The 14591-nt window shown below is 37.7% G+C and overlaps 5 protein-coding genes and 1 pseudogene across 6 annotated transcripts; 1 reads left to right on the top strand and 5 right to left on the bottom strand.

The window, feature by feature from the left end:
• Positions 1 to 72: 72 nt before the first annotated feature.
• LOC109581307 (HEAT repeat-containing protein 6-like) lies at positions 73 to 5713 on the bottom strand. 2 transcript variants are annotated; one of them, XM_019995323.1, is made up of 25 exons: positions 5567 to 5713; positions 5210 to 5509; positions 4912 to 5027; positions 4712 to 4847; positions 4205 to 4376; positions 3933 to 4155; positions 3722 to 3779; positions 3543 to 3659; positions 3405 to 3481; positions 3215 to 3347; positions 3046 to 3145; positions 2511 to 2690; positions 2374 to 2449; positions 2242 to 2323; positions 2132 to 2182; positions 1727 to 1885; positions 1617 to 1682; positions 1299 to 1559; positions 1202 to 1259; positions 1001 to 1155; positions 895 to 948; positions 680 to 838; positions 497 to 610; positions 414 to 447; positions 73 to 365 (listed from the first exon to the last, which is right to left on the bottom strand). In XM_019995323.1, exons 1-25 carry the CDS (start codon positions 5687 to 5689, stop codon positions 178 to 180), a joined length of 3192 nt encoding a protein of 1063 aa, XP_019850882.1. In that variant the 5' UTR covers positions 5690 to 5713; the 3' UTR covers positions 73 to 177. The 2 variants fall into 2 exon arrangements, with proteins under 2 accessions (XP_019850882.1, XP_019850883.1); XM_019995324.1 differs by lacking the exons at positions 73 to 365; positions 414 to 447; positions 497 to 610 and having other exon boundaries at positions 746 to 838; positions 997 to 1155.
• A 78-nt stretch (positions 5714 to 5791) lies between these two features.
• On the top strand, positions 5792 to 6723 carry LOC100636196 (thymocyte nuclear protein 1 pseudogene; annotated as a pseudogene).
• LOC100634059 (uncharacterized) lies at positions 6632 to 8176 on the bottom strand. The gene is made up of 3 exons (XM_003385800.2): positions 8045 to 8176; positions 7500 to 7996; positions 6632 to 7005 (listed from the first exon to the last, which is right to left on the bottom strand). The coding sequence occupies exons 1-3, from the start codon at positions 8144 to 8146 to the stop codon at positions 6786 to 6788; spliced, it is 819 nt and encodes a 272-aa protein (XP_003385848.2). The 5' UTR covers positions 8147 to 8176; the 3' UTR covers positions 6632 to 6785.
• A 136-nt stretch (positions 8177 to 8312) lies between these two features.
• Positions 8313 to 10087, bottom strand: LOC105312414 (uncharacterized). Its single transcript, XM_011405040.2, has 4 exons — positions 9883 to 10087; positions 8879 to 9675; positions 8592 to 8742; positions 8313 to 8522 (listed from the first exon to the last, which is right to left on the bottom strand). Exons 1-4 carry the CDS (start codon positions 10061 to 10063, stop codon positions 8359 to 8361), a joined length of 1293 nt encoding a protein of 430 aa, XP_011403342.1. The 5' UTR covers positions 10064 to 10087; the 3' UTR covers positions 8313 to 8358.
• A 119-nt stretch (positions 10088 to 10206) lies between these two features.
• Positions 10207 to 12393, bottom strand: LOC100636070 (iduronate 2-sulfatase-like). Its single transcript, XM_003385816.2, has 2 exons — positions 11725 to 12393; positions 10207 to 11640 (listed from the first exon to the last, which is right to left on the bottom strand). Exons 1-2 carry the CDS (start codon positions 12142 to 12144, stop codon positions 10306 to 10308), a joined length of 1755 nt encoding a protein of 584 aa, XP_003385864.1. The 5' UTR covers positions 12145 to 12393; the 3' UTR covers positions 10207 to 10305.
• An 85-nt stretch (positions 12394 to 12478) lies between these two features.
• On the bottom strand, positions 12479 to 14462 carry LOC100635941 (iduronate 2-sulfatase-like). The gene is made up of 2 exons (XM_011405039.2): positions 14014 to 14462; positions 12479 to 13935 (listed from the first exon to the last, which is right to left on the bottom strand). The coding sequence occupies exons 1-2, from the start codon at positions 14428 to 14430 to the stop codon at positions 12571 to 12573; spliced, it is 1782 nt and encodes a 593-aa protein (XP_011403341.1). The 5' UTR covers positions 14431 to 14462; the 3' UTR covers positions 12479 to 12570.
• Positions 14463 to 14591: the final 129 nt, after the last annotated feature.

Genomic DNA, 14591 nt, shown 5'->3' with positions numbered 1-14591 from the left:
GACTTTGTCCTAAAAGAGAAGGCAACCACAAATCAGTTAAGACTTGCATTTATGGTCAAATATTTTTACACATTTGATGCAGAGAGCCTGCCAAGTAAGTAGACTAAATAAACAACTAATTTTCCTTAAAGTTACACATGCACTTATACATCTAATTAGAAAAATATATACTATAGTTCAACATGATGACATATTGCTTTCACACTGATTTGCACCAAAGAGTGCAGAATGGTCATGAGTAGAGATATTGAAAGATGAAATGAGAGTTGTAAGAATGTCTTCTTGATTGAGCGACTCTTTTTCCTCTTGCTGTAGGCAGTCATTGCTTTCTTTTAGTCTTTTAACAGTCAAATCTATCAACTCCTCTATTTAAAGAGAAGATTAAAAACATAAGTCCCTGGCTTTAAACTTACTTTTTTCAGAATGCACATCACTGCTTTCAATAATCTATTCAGTCATATATAAGCTTCAATAGAAATATCATAAAAAGACAGACCTCTTTAATTGGCTTTTGTAACAGTTCCAGGGCCTTCTCTGAAGGAGGAGACTTACTAATGGTACCTGATGGATTCTCCATTGTATTAATCAGCTTACAAAACACTTGACATAACTACAGAAGACAGGAAAAACTTAAAATCCCATAGCTGTACAGGCCACAATCTCCAGCCTAATCAATAACCTGCATGCGTAAAGAGCTAGTCTGCTGGTATTCTGCAAAGTTTGGCTGGTCCTCGCTATTTTCAATAGCTTTCAATACAGTGTCCCATATATTCTCTAAAACTTCAAAGGATGGGTAAGAAGAAGGACCACCAAGAGCCAAAGCAGCATTTGTACGCACCTACAGGAGCAAAATACAATGTACATGCATTTAGTACTAAAAGACCATGCAATTACTTTAAAATTCTTGCAAGTGACTACAGCAGAACAGAGAGACTCAATCATTCCTAGCTAAAGAGACAAGCTTTTAAATGAAGAAATACTATCAATGGAGATTACTAGCCATTGGCTGAGAGCAGTTCTTTAGAAAGGAAGGATTAGTGAAAGCATTATAACAAGCATAGCAAGCATTCCATCTGCCTTTCATTATGCCAACATTAACAGAAGCAGCCAATCTAGAGCACATGTTTATCACACTATGCTCACACATTAAATATACTATAAATAATAATAATAATAAATAATAAATAATAATAATTGATACTTTCATCAGTGAGGACATGAAGGAGATTACCAGCAGCACGAAAAGCATTTACCTTCACCTAAAAAACATCAATTTTACTAATTTCTCAAATACCAACCTTCTCAATGTCTCCCATTGCAACAACCACAGATTTAGAAAGAGTCTCATAGAACAAAAGGATCTTGGCTCTATGCCCTTCCTCATGAATCAAGGAGTCTGTCATGTTCCCAATTGACCAGCTGGCTTGGATACGAACAGCAACCACCTCTTTTAAATTGAGTCCATTAGTGATGCTATCACAAACGTCAAGTATGAAAGTAGCATCAAAACATTGACTTGAATACTGGCTGAATATACCAAGGGTCCTAATGGCACTAGACTAGGAAGAAGGAATGATAATCTATTAAAGGTAACAAGTCAAAAATGTACTACATACCTTGATAGATGGGTTAGAGTACTTACTGAGGTTTAGAAGCAAAGGTAGCACGCGATTCTTTGTCTCCTTAAGGATATTATGAAATTGTTATGAAGATAACTTATTATTACCTCTGAAAGGTGGCTCATTGGAGTATTGCCTATTGTAGCTAGGACAGAGCAGCTGTGAGAGCAGGAGAGAGGGCAAGTAGTGTCTTGAAGCCATTGTAAGAGTGAAGGTGACTGAATGGACAACAGTCTTTCCCAATACTCCATAATAGAACCAATCTCCTAAGAAAGAAGAGGGAGAGAGAGGAAGGGCAGAAGAAAATAAAAACATACACGTATGATATTTTCTATAGAATACTCTGTACAATAGCCCATGGTTTTTTCTTTAAAATTTGCTCCAAAATCACCCCCAATTTTTATTACATTTTCTGATGCATATTGATATCCTTACGCTGATTCCGACATAAATTTTTCAAGTTATGATCATTTTTCTAAATACACTGCACATAGGAGTAACTATTCACTCACATCAGACATGTCTTGTCTTGTTGCTAATGTACGCCCGATTTCATCAAGAAACTATACCAACCAATTAATAAATTACAATAATTAAAACAAATGATTACAATTAGAAATACCTTCAATGCATGAAGCTGGATTGGCTCTGGTTTGTTGACCAAACAATCAAAGTAAACATTAGCAAGTTCTTTCCATTTAGGCCTACATGCATGCATGTACATGTTAGTATTCATAGAAACAACCACACCCACCTAATCTGAGGGAAATAGAACTTGACAAGAGCTGTGAGGACTTGAATAGCTTCCATCAATAACGACTGCTTTGTGTCTGTCAATATACAAAATGACAGAAATGTTATAATATATTGTTACTAAAAATAACAAATTACCTTTTTGCGTAATTAACTGAACACAATGATCCAAAATCCAAAGCTTACCCTTAGGGCCTTCTTCAAGCCATGCCTCCATCTCACAACGAGGCGACGAGGACTTTCCCAAGTCTTCCAATGGAAGAGAGAGAGAAATGAGAGCACCATAGCAGGTAAGACAAGCAATCGACACATCAGTTTCTAAAGGAAAAGCACAATGAACTAAAGAAATTAAAAATGGGAATTAGCTCCATAGATTACATAAGGAGTACGTATCAAAGAAATGTAATTTAAAATGGTAGTAATTTTGGAGCCATTTTTTTTTACAAAAAAACCATGGGCTATAGCCTTTGCCTTTTTCAAAAATTGGCTCTTTTTAAAAATCTTAATAGCTCGAAAATTATTCATCAGAAAAGCTTTAACTTTATACAGACATGTAGTTTTAATACAAATTTGGCCTTTTTCAATTTTCTTGAATAATTATTATACTCATTTTTCAAAGTCAGCTGAAAGTCTTTACTAATCAATGGCATTAATATAAACCAGACTAACTAACGATTTATTGAAATGATAGATCCAAGACATAACAATATATCTTTTATGTACGAAGTCGTGAGTTTGTGATATGACGTATTAGAAACTAATATAGCCAAACACTGAGAAGAGAGAGAGAGAGAGAGAGAGAGAGAGAGATACACAGACACAGTCACCAGCAGCTACCTTACTTTAACTGCCTGTGTTAACAACGTTGCTCTCTTCTCCTTTGAAATAAACTCAAGGAGTGAGCGATGAAGCTCTCTTATCACGCCCCCAAGTTTATTTGAGTACGATATGAAGGGATGGGTGGGTCCTGAAGACCTTAAATACACAAAATAATAAAATGTGATCATACAATACATTAATTATTATACATACGGGTCACTAGCCATTGCCAAAAAAGGTTTTGAGTTGTCTAATATCGACATAAGGACAGAGATTGCAGCACTTTGACACTAAAGAAAATGAAAAGGGAGAGAGAGAGTTAAGATTATATTCCAATTAAAATAAATCTACTTTATGTGAATTATCTTGATTGAGGCAAGTGAGGATAGAAGGCGGAGAATTAGAAGTAGGCGTGTCATGAGGTAGGAATGAGAACCCGTATGAAAATGTAGGCTGTCTCTCCAAAGACTATTGTAAAGAAATAAAATAAGACAAATTAATGATAAAAATGACGATGATGATAATAATACCTGAAATATTGTACTCAAACAGTTTAATGCTCTTAGCCTAATCTTAACAGTAGCCTGCCTATAATAATAATAATAATAACAATAATAATAACAAAAATAATAATAGTAATAAGCTTGATTTTTCTTTAATGTTTAATAATAATAACTTTTAGATAAACAAGTAGAAGTTACATAATAATATACAAACTAGCTATTGAGTAATATCTCCCACCTAATTTGAGAGCTACTGCTGGTAATTTCGCCATCAGACATTTCAGAATCTGATGCACCAGACAAACATTGACCTCTCTCTTCACCTCTACCCTCCCCTGACCCACTGTCACTACTAATGAAGGCGTGGCCAGGAAAAGGATGATCAGAATGAATCTTTCGTCTAATCTTGCTCTGTTTAGGACCAGCCACACTTGCAGCCTGATAACCAACATCCACGTATCCTATTAATAATAATTCCTTTGCCCCGCCCATAATTCCGACCACACCTACCTACGTCCGGGTGAGGTTCTAACGGGCGCATCCTCAATGGGATCTGGTGTCCGGGGAGACCGGTTGTCATGGCAACTTTGAGTGTCGCCAGGAGCGACGGAAGGATGTGAACGGAAAATGAGTCAAACTGAGGGAGAATAGTATGGAGGACACGGAGAATGGACACTTGAAGCTATCACAGAAAGAGAGGGAGGGAGAAATTGTAGAGAATAAAATACCATATGTAGAGTATATACTAATGAGGCACTTAAGATTTTTGAATTTTTTGTTTCAATCTGAGTATGCTCAATGGCACGCGGCACAAAATCCCCAATATAAAATCCACCAATTTCTTTCCACAGGCAAATTCGCCAAATATTACTCTCGCCAATAAATTATCATGTACAGTATTTGTATCATTCATAGCCACTACTAAGTATGCCCATTATTAGTAAATTCAATGTTGAGGATTTCAATAACCAAAATATAATTTGAGTACTATACAATATACTATTACTAGTATTCTACCTTATAAAGAAGTGCATGTAATTCTTCATCTTGTGCAGCAGCTGCCTTCTTACCAAGCAATTTTAACAAACTGCCATCAAACAGTTTTAATAAATTATCGATCAGTTTCACCATAGATTCCACTGATAAACTAACACTGAAAAATTGAGAGACACCGTCTAATAAAATTTCATGGGTCACCCAATAAATTTTCAACTCACTGCTGGCATATTGAATCAATGTAATCAAGCGACGCCCTTCGAATTCTAATTTCTTTATCAGGAGCGGCAATCTTGATCAATATGCCACTCTCAATATTCACCAGTTCCTCCCAAAACTAAAAATTAAAACAAATGTAAATTAGGTATTTTCTAATACTAAAATGATACAATAAAACAATGTGAATTTTAGAACAATCATACATATTTTTAACGTGAAATTTTTCTAATCTACAATAATTAAAATAAGCATTTAATAATTTGTCCTAAGTGTGATTCATCACGAGAAGCATGATCTTACGGGACTGGTCCTGTTAGAGTATTTCACGAGAGAGCTCAAGGCATAAAGTAGCTCAATTGGATAAGTAGTCTTGTTGTCCTGCCTGGCAGATAAGACTATTGGATCGGTACAATTTCTTAAAATATACAACATTTTATCGGTTAAACTGTTCGCAACATCTTTCGATATATAAGGTCGTTGATAGGCTTTCGTTTGTACCGTACAGATTGAATAGATCACTTTAGACCACATCTCAACTCGCTCAGGTTTTTGAAGAGTGGGTGTGGTCAATAGTAGTAGATGTGTGAAACTTGTGACATCCTATAAAATAAATTTAGTTTTTAATTAATAAAAGGAAAGTTATGATTGTTCTTTTACTTGCACTTCTAGGTCGTCTATAGGATATTTGAGATTCTTCATGGACTCGAGAGACTCGTCTGGACCCTCTTGAAGACTTTTTACAGCTTTTCTCCAATCTTCCCTTGCGTGCTTCCTTGCCATCTTGAAAATTACCCCACGTGCAATCAGAATAAAGAACGCGGGTGAACGTCATACGCATGCGCAATGGAGTCAATAATGAACATGCGCATTACGAGCTGGTGGTATTTATACCACGTGGAAATGCCTGGGAAGAAGAGAAGAAAGCAACAGCAAGAAATTCAGCCAAAAGAAGAACAAGAAGACATTCTTTCTTCGCCACAGTCACCTCCTTCACCGATAAAAGATGATGAATCAGAGCCAAAATCAAAGAAAAGGCTTCATTTTAGAGACGATGAGGGCATTAATAGGAACTACTGGATCATGAAATCCGAGCCCAATGTTAGAATGGTTAAAGGCATGGACGTCAGTTATAGTCTCTCCCAGTTGATGAGTGAGCCAGGACAGACTACAATCTGGGATGGGGTGCGAAATCACGAGGCGAAAATGAACATTCTCTGTATGAAAGTCGGAGATATTGCCTTTTTCTATCACAGTAGTTGTAAAGACCCTGGTTTTGTGGGTCTTGTGACAATCGTAAGGGCCTCGTATCCAGATCCTTCGCAGTTTGAGCCCAGTCATCCTTACTTTGATCCGAAAAGCTCCACAGAAGATCCAAGATGGTTCTCAGTTGACGTCAAGTTTGTACGTCGTCTTCAAAGACCAATAACCCTCTCTGAACTAAGATCATATCAGAGAGAGCATTTGGCCACTAATGGCCCCCTTAAAGACCTTTCAGTCATTCGTAGGCAAAGACTCTCGGTTCTACCAATGACCAAGACTGAGTATGACTTTGTAATACAGACTTTGGAATCAAGAAAGTATGCCGATTGATTGTAAAGGCTCGCCTATTTAACTGACATTTTATTCATCACTTATGTTACTCTCCATTAATACTCTTCAACATTTATTTCTACATTATATACTTGCAAAAGACGCATATATTTAACTTGCAAGCTAATATTACTTTAATGGTTTTGTGTTATTCAAATTATTTTATTGACAATAATTATAAAAATTTAAAAAATATGAAAGTAAACCTGTAGGATTTATTTAAATAGTTTCATTAAAAATTCATGATCTCTAAAAGCTATAGCTACAAGACTGATATTAGTTATGTCTACTGTGTGATCTTGTAAAATTCTTCCAAATCGTCAGCACTCAGAATGTCTCCAACTTTATCTTTCGCTTCAACTTTACGATAATACTGAACAGGTGGTCTTGCATTTCCTTCGTTGTACGAAATGAGATAGGAGCGAGTGTGGTCTCGCTTGTCGTCAAGCTCAAAAAGATTGGATCGCATTAGTTGCTTTAGATATTCAGGGTAAGGTGTGACATCTCTAATGAAATAAAAGAGAAATGAAGGGAGAGAAATACTTTTAAGATCATTTTGACACATTTTAGAAACATAGGGCTAAAGTCCCTGTACTATAGTACATGGTCTTGGACCAAATTTCGACAAAAATGCAAAGGAGATAATTCTCTGATTTTATATTTTTTCTGATGTATATACATGTACTTATGCTGTGTAGAAAGTTTGAACTGATTCCGATCACAGTTGGATTTCTTATGAATTTTTAAAGTTGCTCCAAAATCGAGCCAAAGTCCCTGTATAAAGGTCTTGAGCCAAATTTCGACAAAAATGCAAAGGAGAGAGTTCTTCCATTTTTATAATTTTCTCTGATGCATATACATGTACTTATGTTGTGTAGAAAGTTTGAGTTGATTCCGATCAAAATTAGATTTTTTAGAAAATTTTACATGCATAACAGAATCCTTCTTATAGTAATTAGTATAATTTATATTCAATTAGTATTTAATTAAATTAGTATACCTTTTATCAAAAACAGTTTCCTGTATTTGAAGAAATATCCAATCAAACAAGGCAATACGACCATGATAACGTGAAACGAGTGGCCGACAAGCTTCCTGAACAGCCCTCACCTGCTCCAAAGTGGCCCCAAGCCGAACAGCCATGAACTGACTCAGCGTTATTGCGGCCTGAGTACGTGAGCAACTAGGGCCTATCCTCTCACTGGCATGGGGATCTCCTGTGATCCCAGCAGGGTCGTACGTCCTAGTACCAGGCATGTACAGAACATTTTCATCTCCGTTTGAATGTATCACCTTGACCACGCCCACAAAATTAATGCCCCATTTCAGAGTAGGCGTGGGGTCAAATTTCAATTGGAGGTCAGTCTTTCCGCTAGTTTGGAAACTTGTCTCAGCTAATTGAGTAGAGGTTTCTTTTTCATTATAAGCAACACCTCTTTCTGTGAAGGAGAACTTGAATAGGCTTTTACTGGAATCCCATTGGTACAAGTTATCCACCTAACAAATTAAAAAAAAACATACCAAGAGACCATAGGAGCCACATACCTTGTCCAAGCTAAATGAAAAGGCGTCTTTAATGTTCTGTCCCTTTCCTCCGTCTGCTTGTGTAAAGTTTTCTTCCAAAACTGTAGGAATCACCAGCGCCATTGTTTTAATTAATGCCACGCCTAGAATATACGGAAACGCAGTAACACTTTCGCATAACTTCCGTATACTTAATAGTAATCCTTTTGTTTTGAGCCCGCCCACGCATATTTTCAATTATTTTGTAAAAACAATATTAAATTTTTAAACTGTAATATTTTGCTTGCATGTATGTATTATACATGTAGGTATGTACTATGCATGATAAAATTTTTTTATTTTTCCTCTGGTCCAACTGCAGTTTTAGTTGTTGGATTCCACAATTTAGCATATCTTTGATCATCAGTAAAAACTTTGGCAATCTTTGTACACAATTTTGCTGAATTGAAAGAAACGTAGAAATTACGATGCTTGTTCAAATCATCATCCGACAGAGTACCTGTAAATTGATAAAAAATTTACATAAAAAATTATTTTTAGCAATAATTATTATTTCTCTTAGTCTTACCTGTCATGAAGTACATTGAAGTACTGCCTGTGTTGATATAGTTCTGTCCACCATGAGTGAAGTACATCTTTGTTTTCTTGTCCTCATCATACAATGGTCCTCTGAATATTCGATAATTCATTCCATTATTGTAGAGATCTAAAATATTATCCTACAAAAAATGTACATCTATTATTTCAATATCATAATCATTCAGCATTAATCAAACAGTTTATTATTCAAATTTAAGCTAGGGGCAGTAATGCTTTTGAGAAAGCTTATGCATTTACATGCAGACTCTAGCTCACATCAGATTTTTTTGCTTCATCTTTATCTACCAGCATGTAAGCTATGTTGACAGAAGTTGATGCATTCTGCCCATAAGCAGTGAGTATCATATCAGATACTTTACTATTGGTCAGACTGGGAGTTGCAACTTGAACAAAGCTCAGCGAATTGATTCCTCTTAGTATATTCCACTCGGCAAGCTCTGGTCCTGCCATTGCTAGTGTATACTCCACATCATCTGCTTCCATTATGCTCGATATGTTCACATCCATTTCAGATTTAACCAGTGCAGTGGGTGGCTGCGGCTTAGACGTTATTTTCGGGAATATGAAGGTTTGCGTGAGAACCACAGAAGCTGGATCAAGTTGAGGCGGTTTTGTGTTTAGTATCATTTTCTTTGTTGGTGCAAATGGCGTTCCCTTGGAGAAATCGTTTTCAAATGTGTCTTGAAATAATTTTACGACCTGGTCGCATTTCGTCTCCAAGATGATTGTGCTCTCTCGATTGAAAATGAAAGAGGCTTCGTTACCACTCATGGTCGTCATCAGTATCTTCTCTCCATCAATGATCATCATGATGCCACCAATTGTCAGCATCTGTGGCAAAATGAAGCTCACTTTTGCGTCTTGCATTATGAACCACTCCCATATGTCACACATAAAAGGCACGAACGGTTTCTGTGGCCCATGTGTCAGAAACCTCATTTTGACTTTCTTGACTCCGGCATTTACTAGACATTGGAATATCGGGTTTGTTTCGGCACACCACATTGGTGGAGCGAGTGGAGCATTGGCTGGATACGTCCATGTCTTCCATTCTATAAAATAAAAACAAACAAATATTATATTAATGATAGAGAACAGGCTTTTTGCTGTGTCCAAAATAATGTTTGCATAGATGATCATGAGCTCCACCAGCAACAATTTTATTAATAAATAAAAAATTTTGCTAGTCGAGCTCATCTATACAAACGTTAAATATCATGTTAATCATTGGGTGTAATGTTTAAAGTATCTCAGCTAACCTGGTATGTACATGTCGATTGATTTTGATGCTGAACTGATGAAGTCAGCTACCGGCTTGATGGAGTGATCTGGTGACAGGAATACTTTGACTTTATGCTTTGGATCATCTTCCCCCGGTGTAATGTCAACTGGCTCTGGATTACTGCCAGACATTGGAGCTGGTTTCTTCTTATGGAACATCTTTATTGCTTTCTCGAGTTACTTTTTTGTACATGTGTGTGTGTGCTGTGTAGTTGATTTTTAAATTTATAGGCCTAGGTCCACTTGCTTTAGATGTTGTTACTGTACCAGCAGTGATGACAGTTAGCAATTAAGCACGTGAATCTGTTGCAGTATATTTATACAAAGATAAAACTAATAATAGCAAAGTGAGCAGATAAAAAAGCAAACAGATACAGCAGAGCATAACAGCTTTAAAAAAGTTAAAATATTATAGCAAAAATAAGCAAAAATAAAGCAACTATAGAAAGAATTGGCAAATTAGCTCTTGCTGATGAGGATTCACCTGTTGGGGCTACTGATGGTATAGGAGTAGCTGATGGGGTGGGAGTGGTATCAGTAGTTCCATTAGGTAATGCTCCTCTCCAACCTGCTTGTAAGATTGCTCTTAGCTCTTGTACTTTATCAGCCATGTTTGGACGACTAGCTAGGTTGATATTCTCATCATCAAAGAAAACAGTGGGATTGGTATGGTTATAGAGCTCAGTACCCCAAATATCAGTGAAATTAGGAGTTGATGTAGTACGATTGAAGCGATACCATTCAGTGAATCTATAATCATTGACGCGTACTGAATACCCCATTACACTCTCACCATTCTCATTATCATCAAATTCAGGCCGACCTGAAATTGTAGGCAAGCCAGACGTAGGCCTTGGATATTGAGAAAAGGCTCCTTTCTTCCATTCCATGCTTGGATTCTTCAGTAAAGGGGCCACACTACTACCCTCTACACAAGCAATGGATTTTGGACTATTAGAAGTACACAATGGAGGTACATCTATTCCTGCTAGTTCAGTCAATGAAGGGAATAAGTCAATCAGTTCAACAAGTGCACTAGTTTTCATTCCATTATCAGTTACACCAGGAACACGGAGGATGAATGGAACACGTGTAGCATCTTCAAAGTTTGTATTCTTGGACCACATGCCCAGTTCTCCCAAATGAAATCCGTGATCTCCCCACAGAACTACTATAGTGTCATTGGCAAATCCTTGCAAGTCTAATGCTGACATTATTTTTCCAACTTGTGCATCAACATAACTGGTACAGGCATAATAGCCTCTCCTTGCTTCCCTTGTTTCATTTGCAGTTAATTGACAGTTAGCATTGTTTAGTGAAACACCAGCTACTCTGGTACAACTTCCCATTGTCACTGGATTTGTATCTGAATAATAGTTACGCATCTCCCTCCAAACTGTCCAAGCTATTTGAGGCATGCCTTGAGGTGGGTCTGGATTATTTGGTAATGCTATTTCATCAGCTTCTGGATAAAGATCATAATATTGCGAAGGGCAATAGAATGGGAGATGAGGTTTCTTAAATCCAACCGCCATAAAGAAAGGTCTGCTATCTCCATTGCTCCTGTTCTGCTTCAGTTGCTCCAGAAGATTTATAGCATTACGAGATATCCTTCCATCATCAAAAAAATTATCTTGTGCATTACTGAAGCTATACCAAGCTGCCCCTTGTGCTTCACTGAACCTGGTCCTGGGTATGTTGGGCTCAAAATATGGCAGAGACCATGAGTAGAGTTCCTATGAAAATAACAAAATAATTGAATGATTTTATGTAGATAGCATTATGTTAAAACTAATTGCTCATGCAGAGTGTAGACTCACATCATTATTTCCTCCAGGTGCTCCTGGATGAAATATCTTGCCCATCCCAATAGAAATGTATCCATTTTCTTTAAAATATTGTGGGATTGTAGTGGCATTAGTCGCATTGTTTGTCGTGCGCCAATACTCATTGTCTGATATCCTCCAAACATGATTAGTGTCGGGTCTGCGTCCTGTTAACAAGGATGCACGAGAAGGCGAGCACACAGCAACCTGGCAGTAAGCCCTTTCAAACAGTATTGATTTGGATGCCAGCGAGTCGATGTTTGGAGTTGATACATAGTCTGCCCCGTAGGCGCCTAGCTCTGGCCGCAGGTCATCTACTGCTATGAAGAGCACATTTTTTTTATCTCCTTGGGCCCTTGAGCCTCCCAAGAGTAGGAGCAACAGAGAAAGAAAATTGACAAAAACCAGAGCCATGTTATTGTCCTGCAGCTAGGAAGAGTTTTTCGAAAATTGGGGAGTGTTGCCATGTCACAAGATAGCATAATAAGTCTATTCATGGATCTTGTGACTCACACAAGATGCATTCAAACTTTATCCATTGATCAATGATTACAGCTATCAGTTAATATGTGGGCGTATGGTATGAGACAAAAAACTTGAGAAGGCTTTGTCATAAACAGATGAATCATTATCTAAAAAAAATTATTTCACGACCTCATTGCTGATTTAATCTTGTGAAGAGGCTTTATTACCACTTATTTGCTAGTATATAGTGCATGTAAGTTGCGCACGTATTTTCAATTAATTATTTATACTGAATGACTATGATAAATAAAAGATGAAGAATGATTGGGGAGAGACAGTACATGGATAAACGTTCTATAGCTTAAAAACATCTTACTAATAAAATATGACAGCCAAAATAAACAAAAATAGCAAAATCATAACAAAGATTGGCAAGTTACCTGCTCCTTTTGATGAGGCTTCCCCAGGGCCGGCAGTGGTTGGTATGGGTGATCTTGAAGGTGTTGCTGTTTGGCTTAGAGTAGCTGATGGGGCTGGAGTTGTATCAGTCGTTACATTAGGCAATGCTCCCCTCCAACCTGCTTGTAAGATTGCTCTTAGCTCTTGTACCTTGTCAGCCATGTTTGGACGACTAGCTAGGTTGGTATTCTCATCATCAAAAAAAACAGTGGGAGTCGTATGATTATAGAGTTCAGTACCCCAAATATCAGTGAAATTAGGAGTTGATGTTGTACGGTTGAATCGATACCATTCAGTGAATCTGTAATCATCAACACGTACTGAATAACCCATTACACTCTCACCATTCTCATTATCATCAAATTCAGGTCGACCTAAAATCTGAGGCAAGCCAGACGTAGGCCTTGGATATTGAGAAAATGCTCCTTTCTTCCATTCCATGCTTGGATTCTTCAGTAAAGGTGCCACACTACTACCCTCTACACAAGCAATGGATTTTGGACTATTCTCAGTGCACATTGGAGGTACATCTATTCCTGCTAGCTCAGTCAGTGAAGGGAATAAGTCAATCAGTTCAACAAGTGCATCAGTTTTCATTCCATTATCAGTTACACCAGGAACATGAAGGATGAATGGAACACGTGTAGCATCTTCAAAGTTTGTATTCTTTGACCACATGCCCAGTTCTCCCAAATGAAACCCGTGATCTCCCCACAGCACTACTATAGTATCATTAGCAAATCCTTGTGAGTCTAATGCTGACATTATTTTTCCAACTTGTGCATCAACGTAACTGGTACAGGCATAATAGCCTCTCCTTGCTTCCCTCGTTTCATTTGAAGTCAGTGAGCAATTAGGATTGTTTAGGGAAACTCCAGCTACTCTGGTACAGCCTCCCATGGCGCTTGTGCTTGGATAATAATTACGCATCTCCCTCCAAACTGTCCAAGCTATGTGAGGCATGCCTTGAGGTGGGTCCGGATTATTTGGCAACTTTATTTCGTCAGGTCCTGGATAAAGATCATAATATTGCGAAGGGCAATAGAATGGAAGATGAGGTTTCATGAATCCAATTGCCATAAAGAAAGGCCTGCTGTCTCCATCGCTCCTGTTTTGCTTTAGTTGCTCTAGAAGGTTTATTGCATTTTGCGATACTTTTCCATCATCGAAATCGTTATCGAATAAATTACTGAAACTATACCAAGCTGCCCCTTGCGCGGCATTGAACATTCTCCTAGGTGTGCTGGGCTCAAAATATGGCAGAGACCATGAGTACAACTCCTATTAAATAAAAGAAATAATGTTATTTATAGGCTAATAATTCTTAAGTGTGATCATATGCCAGTAATTATTACTCACGTCATTATTTCCTCCAGGTGCTCCTGGATGAAATATCTTGCCCATCCCAATAGAAATGTATCCATTTTCTTTAAAATATTGTGGAATGGTAGTAGCATTAGTTGCATTGCTTGTTGTGCGCCAATACTCATCGTCTGATATCCTCCAAACATGATTAGTGTCGGGTCTGCGTCCTGTTAACAAGGATGCACGAGAAGGAGAGCACACAGCAACCTGGCAATAAGCCCTTTCAAACAGTATTGATTTGGATGCCAGCGAGTCAATGTTAGGAGTTGATACATAGTCTGCCCCGTAGGCGCCTAGCTCTGGACGGAGGTCATCTACTGCTACGAAGAGCACATTTTTCTTATCTTTTTGGGCCCTTGAGCCTCCCAAGAGTAGGAGCAACAGAGAAAGAAAGTTGACAAAGGAAACCATGACATGTCATCAGCCAATATCGTTTTATCGAGTTCCTTCAAAATTTTTTATAGAAATAAACACCCACGTGAAAAGGTGTGTCTCAGTCACCACCCACGTGACAGGTGGGGCTGAAATGCTAGCTGCTGAGCTACATAGATATATTATAGCTATCCAGTTAT

The sequence above is a fragment of the Amphimedon queenslandica genome, unplaced genomic scaffold (assembly GCF_000090795.2).
Source record: "Amphimedon queenslandica unplaced genomic scaffold, v1.1 AMPQUscaffold_13447, whole genome shotgun sequence".
NCBI classification, from domain to species: domain Eukaryota; kingdom Metazoa; phylum Porifera; class Demospongiae; order Haplosclerida; family Niphatidae; genus Amphimedon; species Amphimedon queenslandica.
The sequence above is the reverse complement of the archived record's forward strand: the minus strand, read 5'-3'. Positions and strand labels throughout refer to the sequence as shown.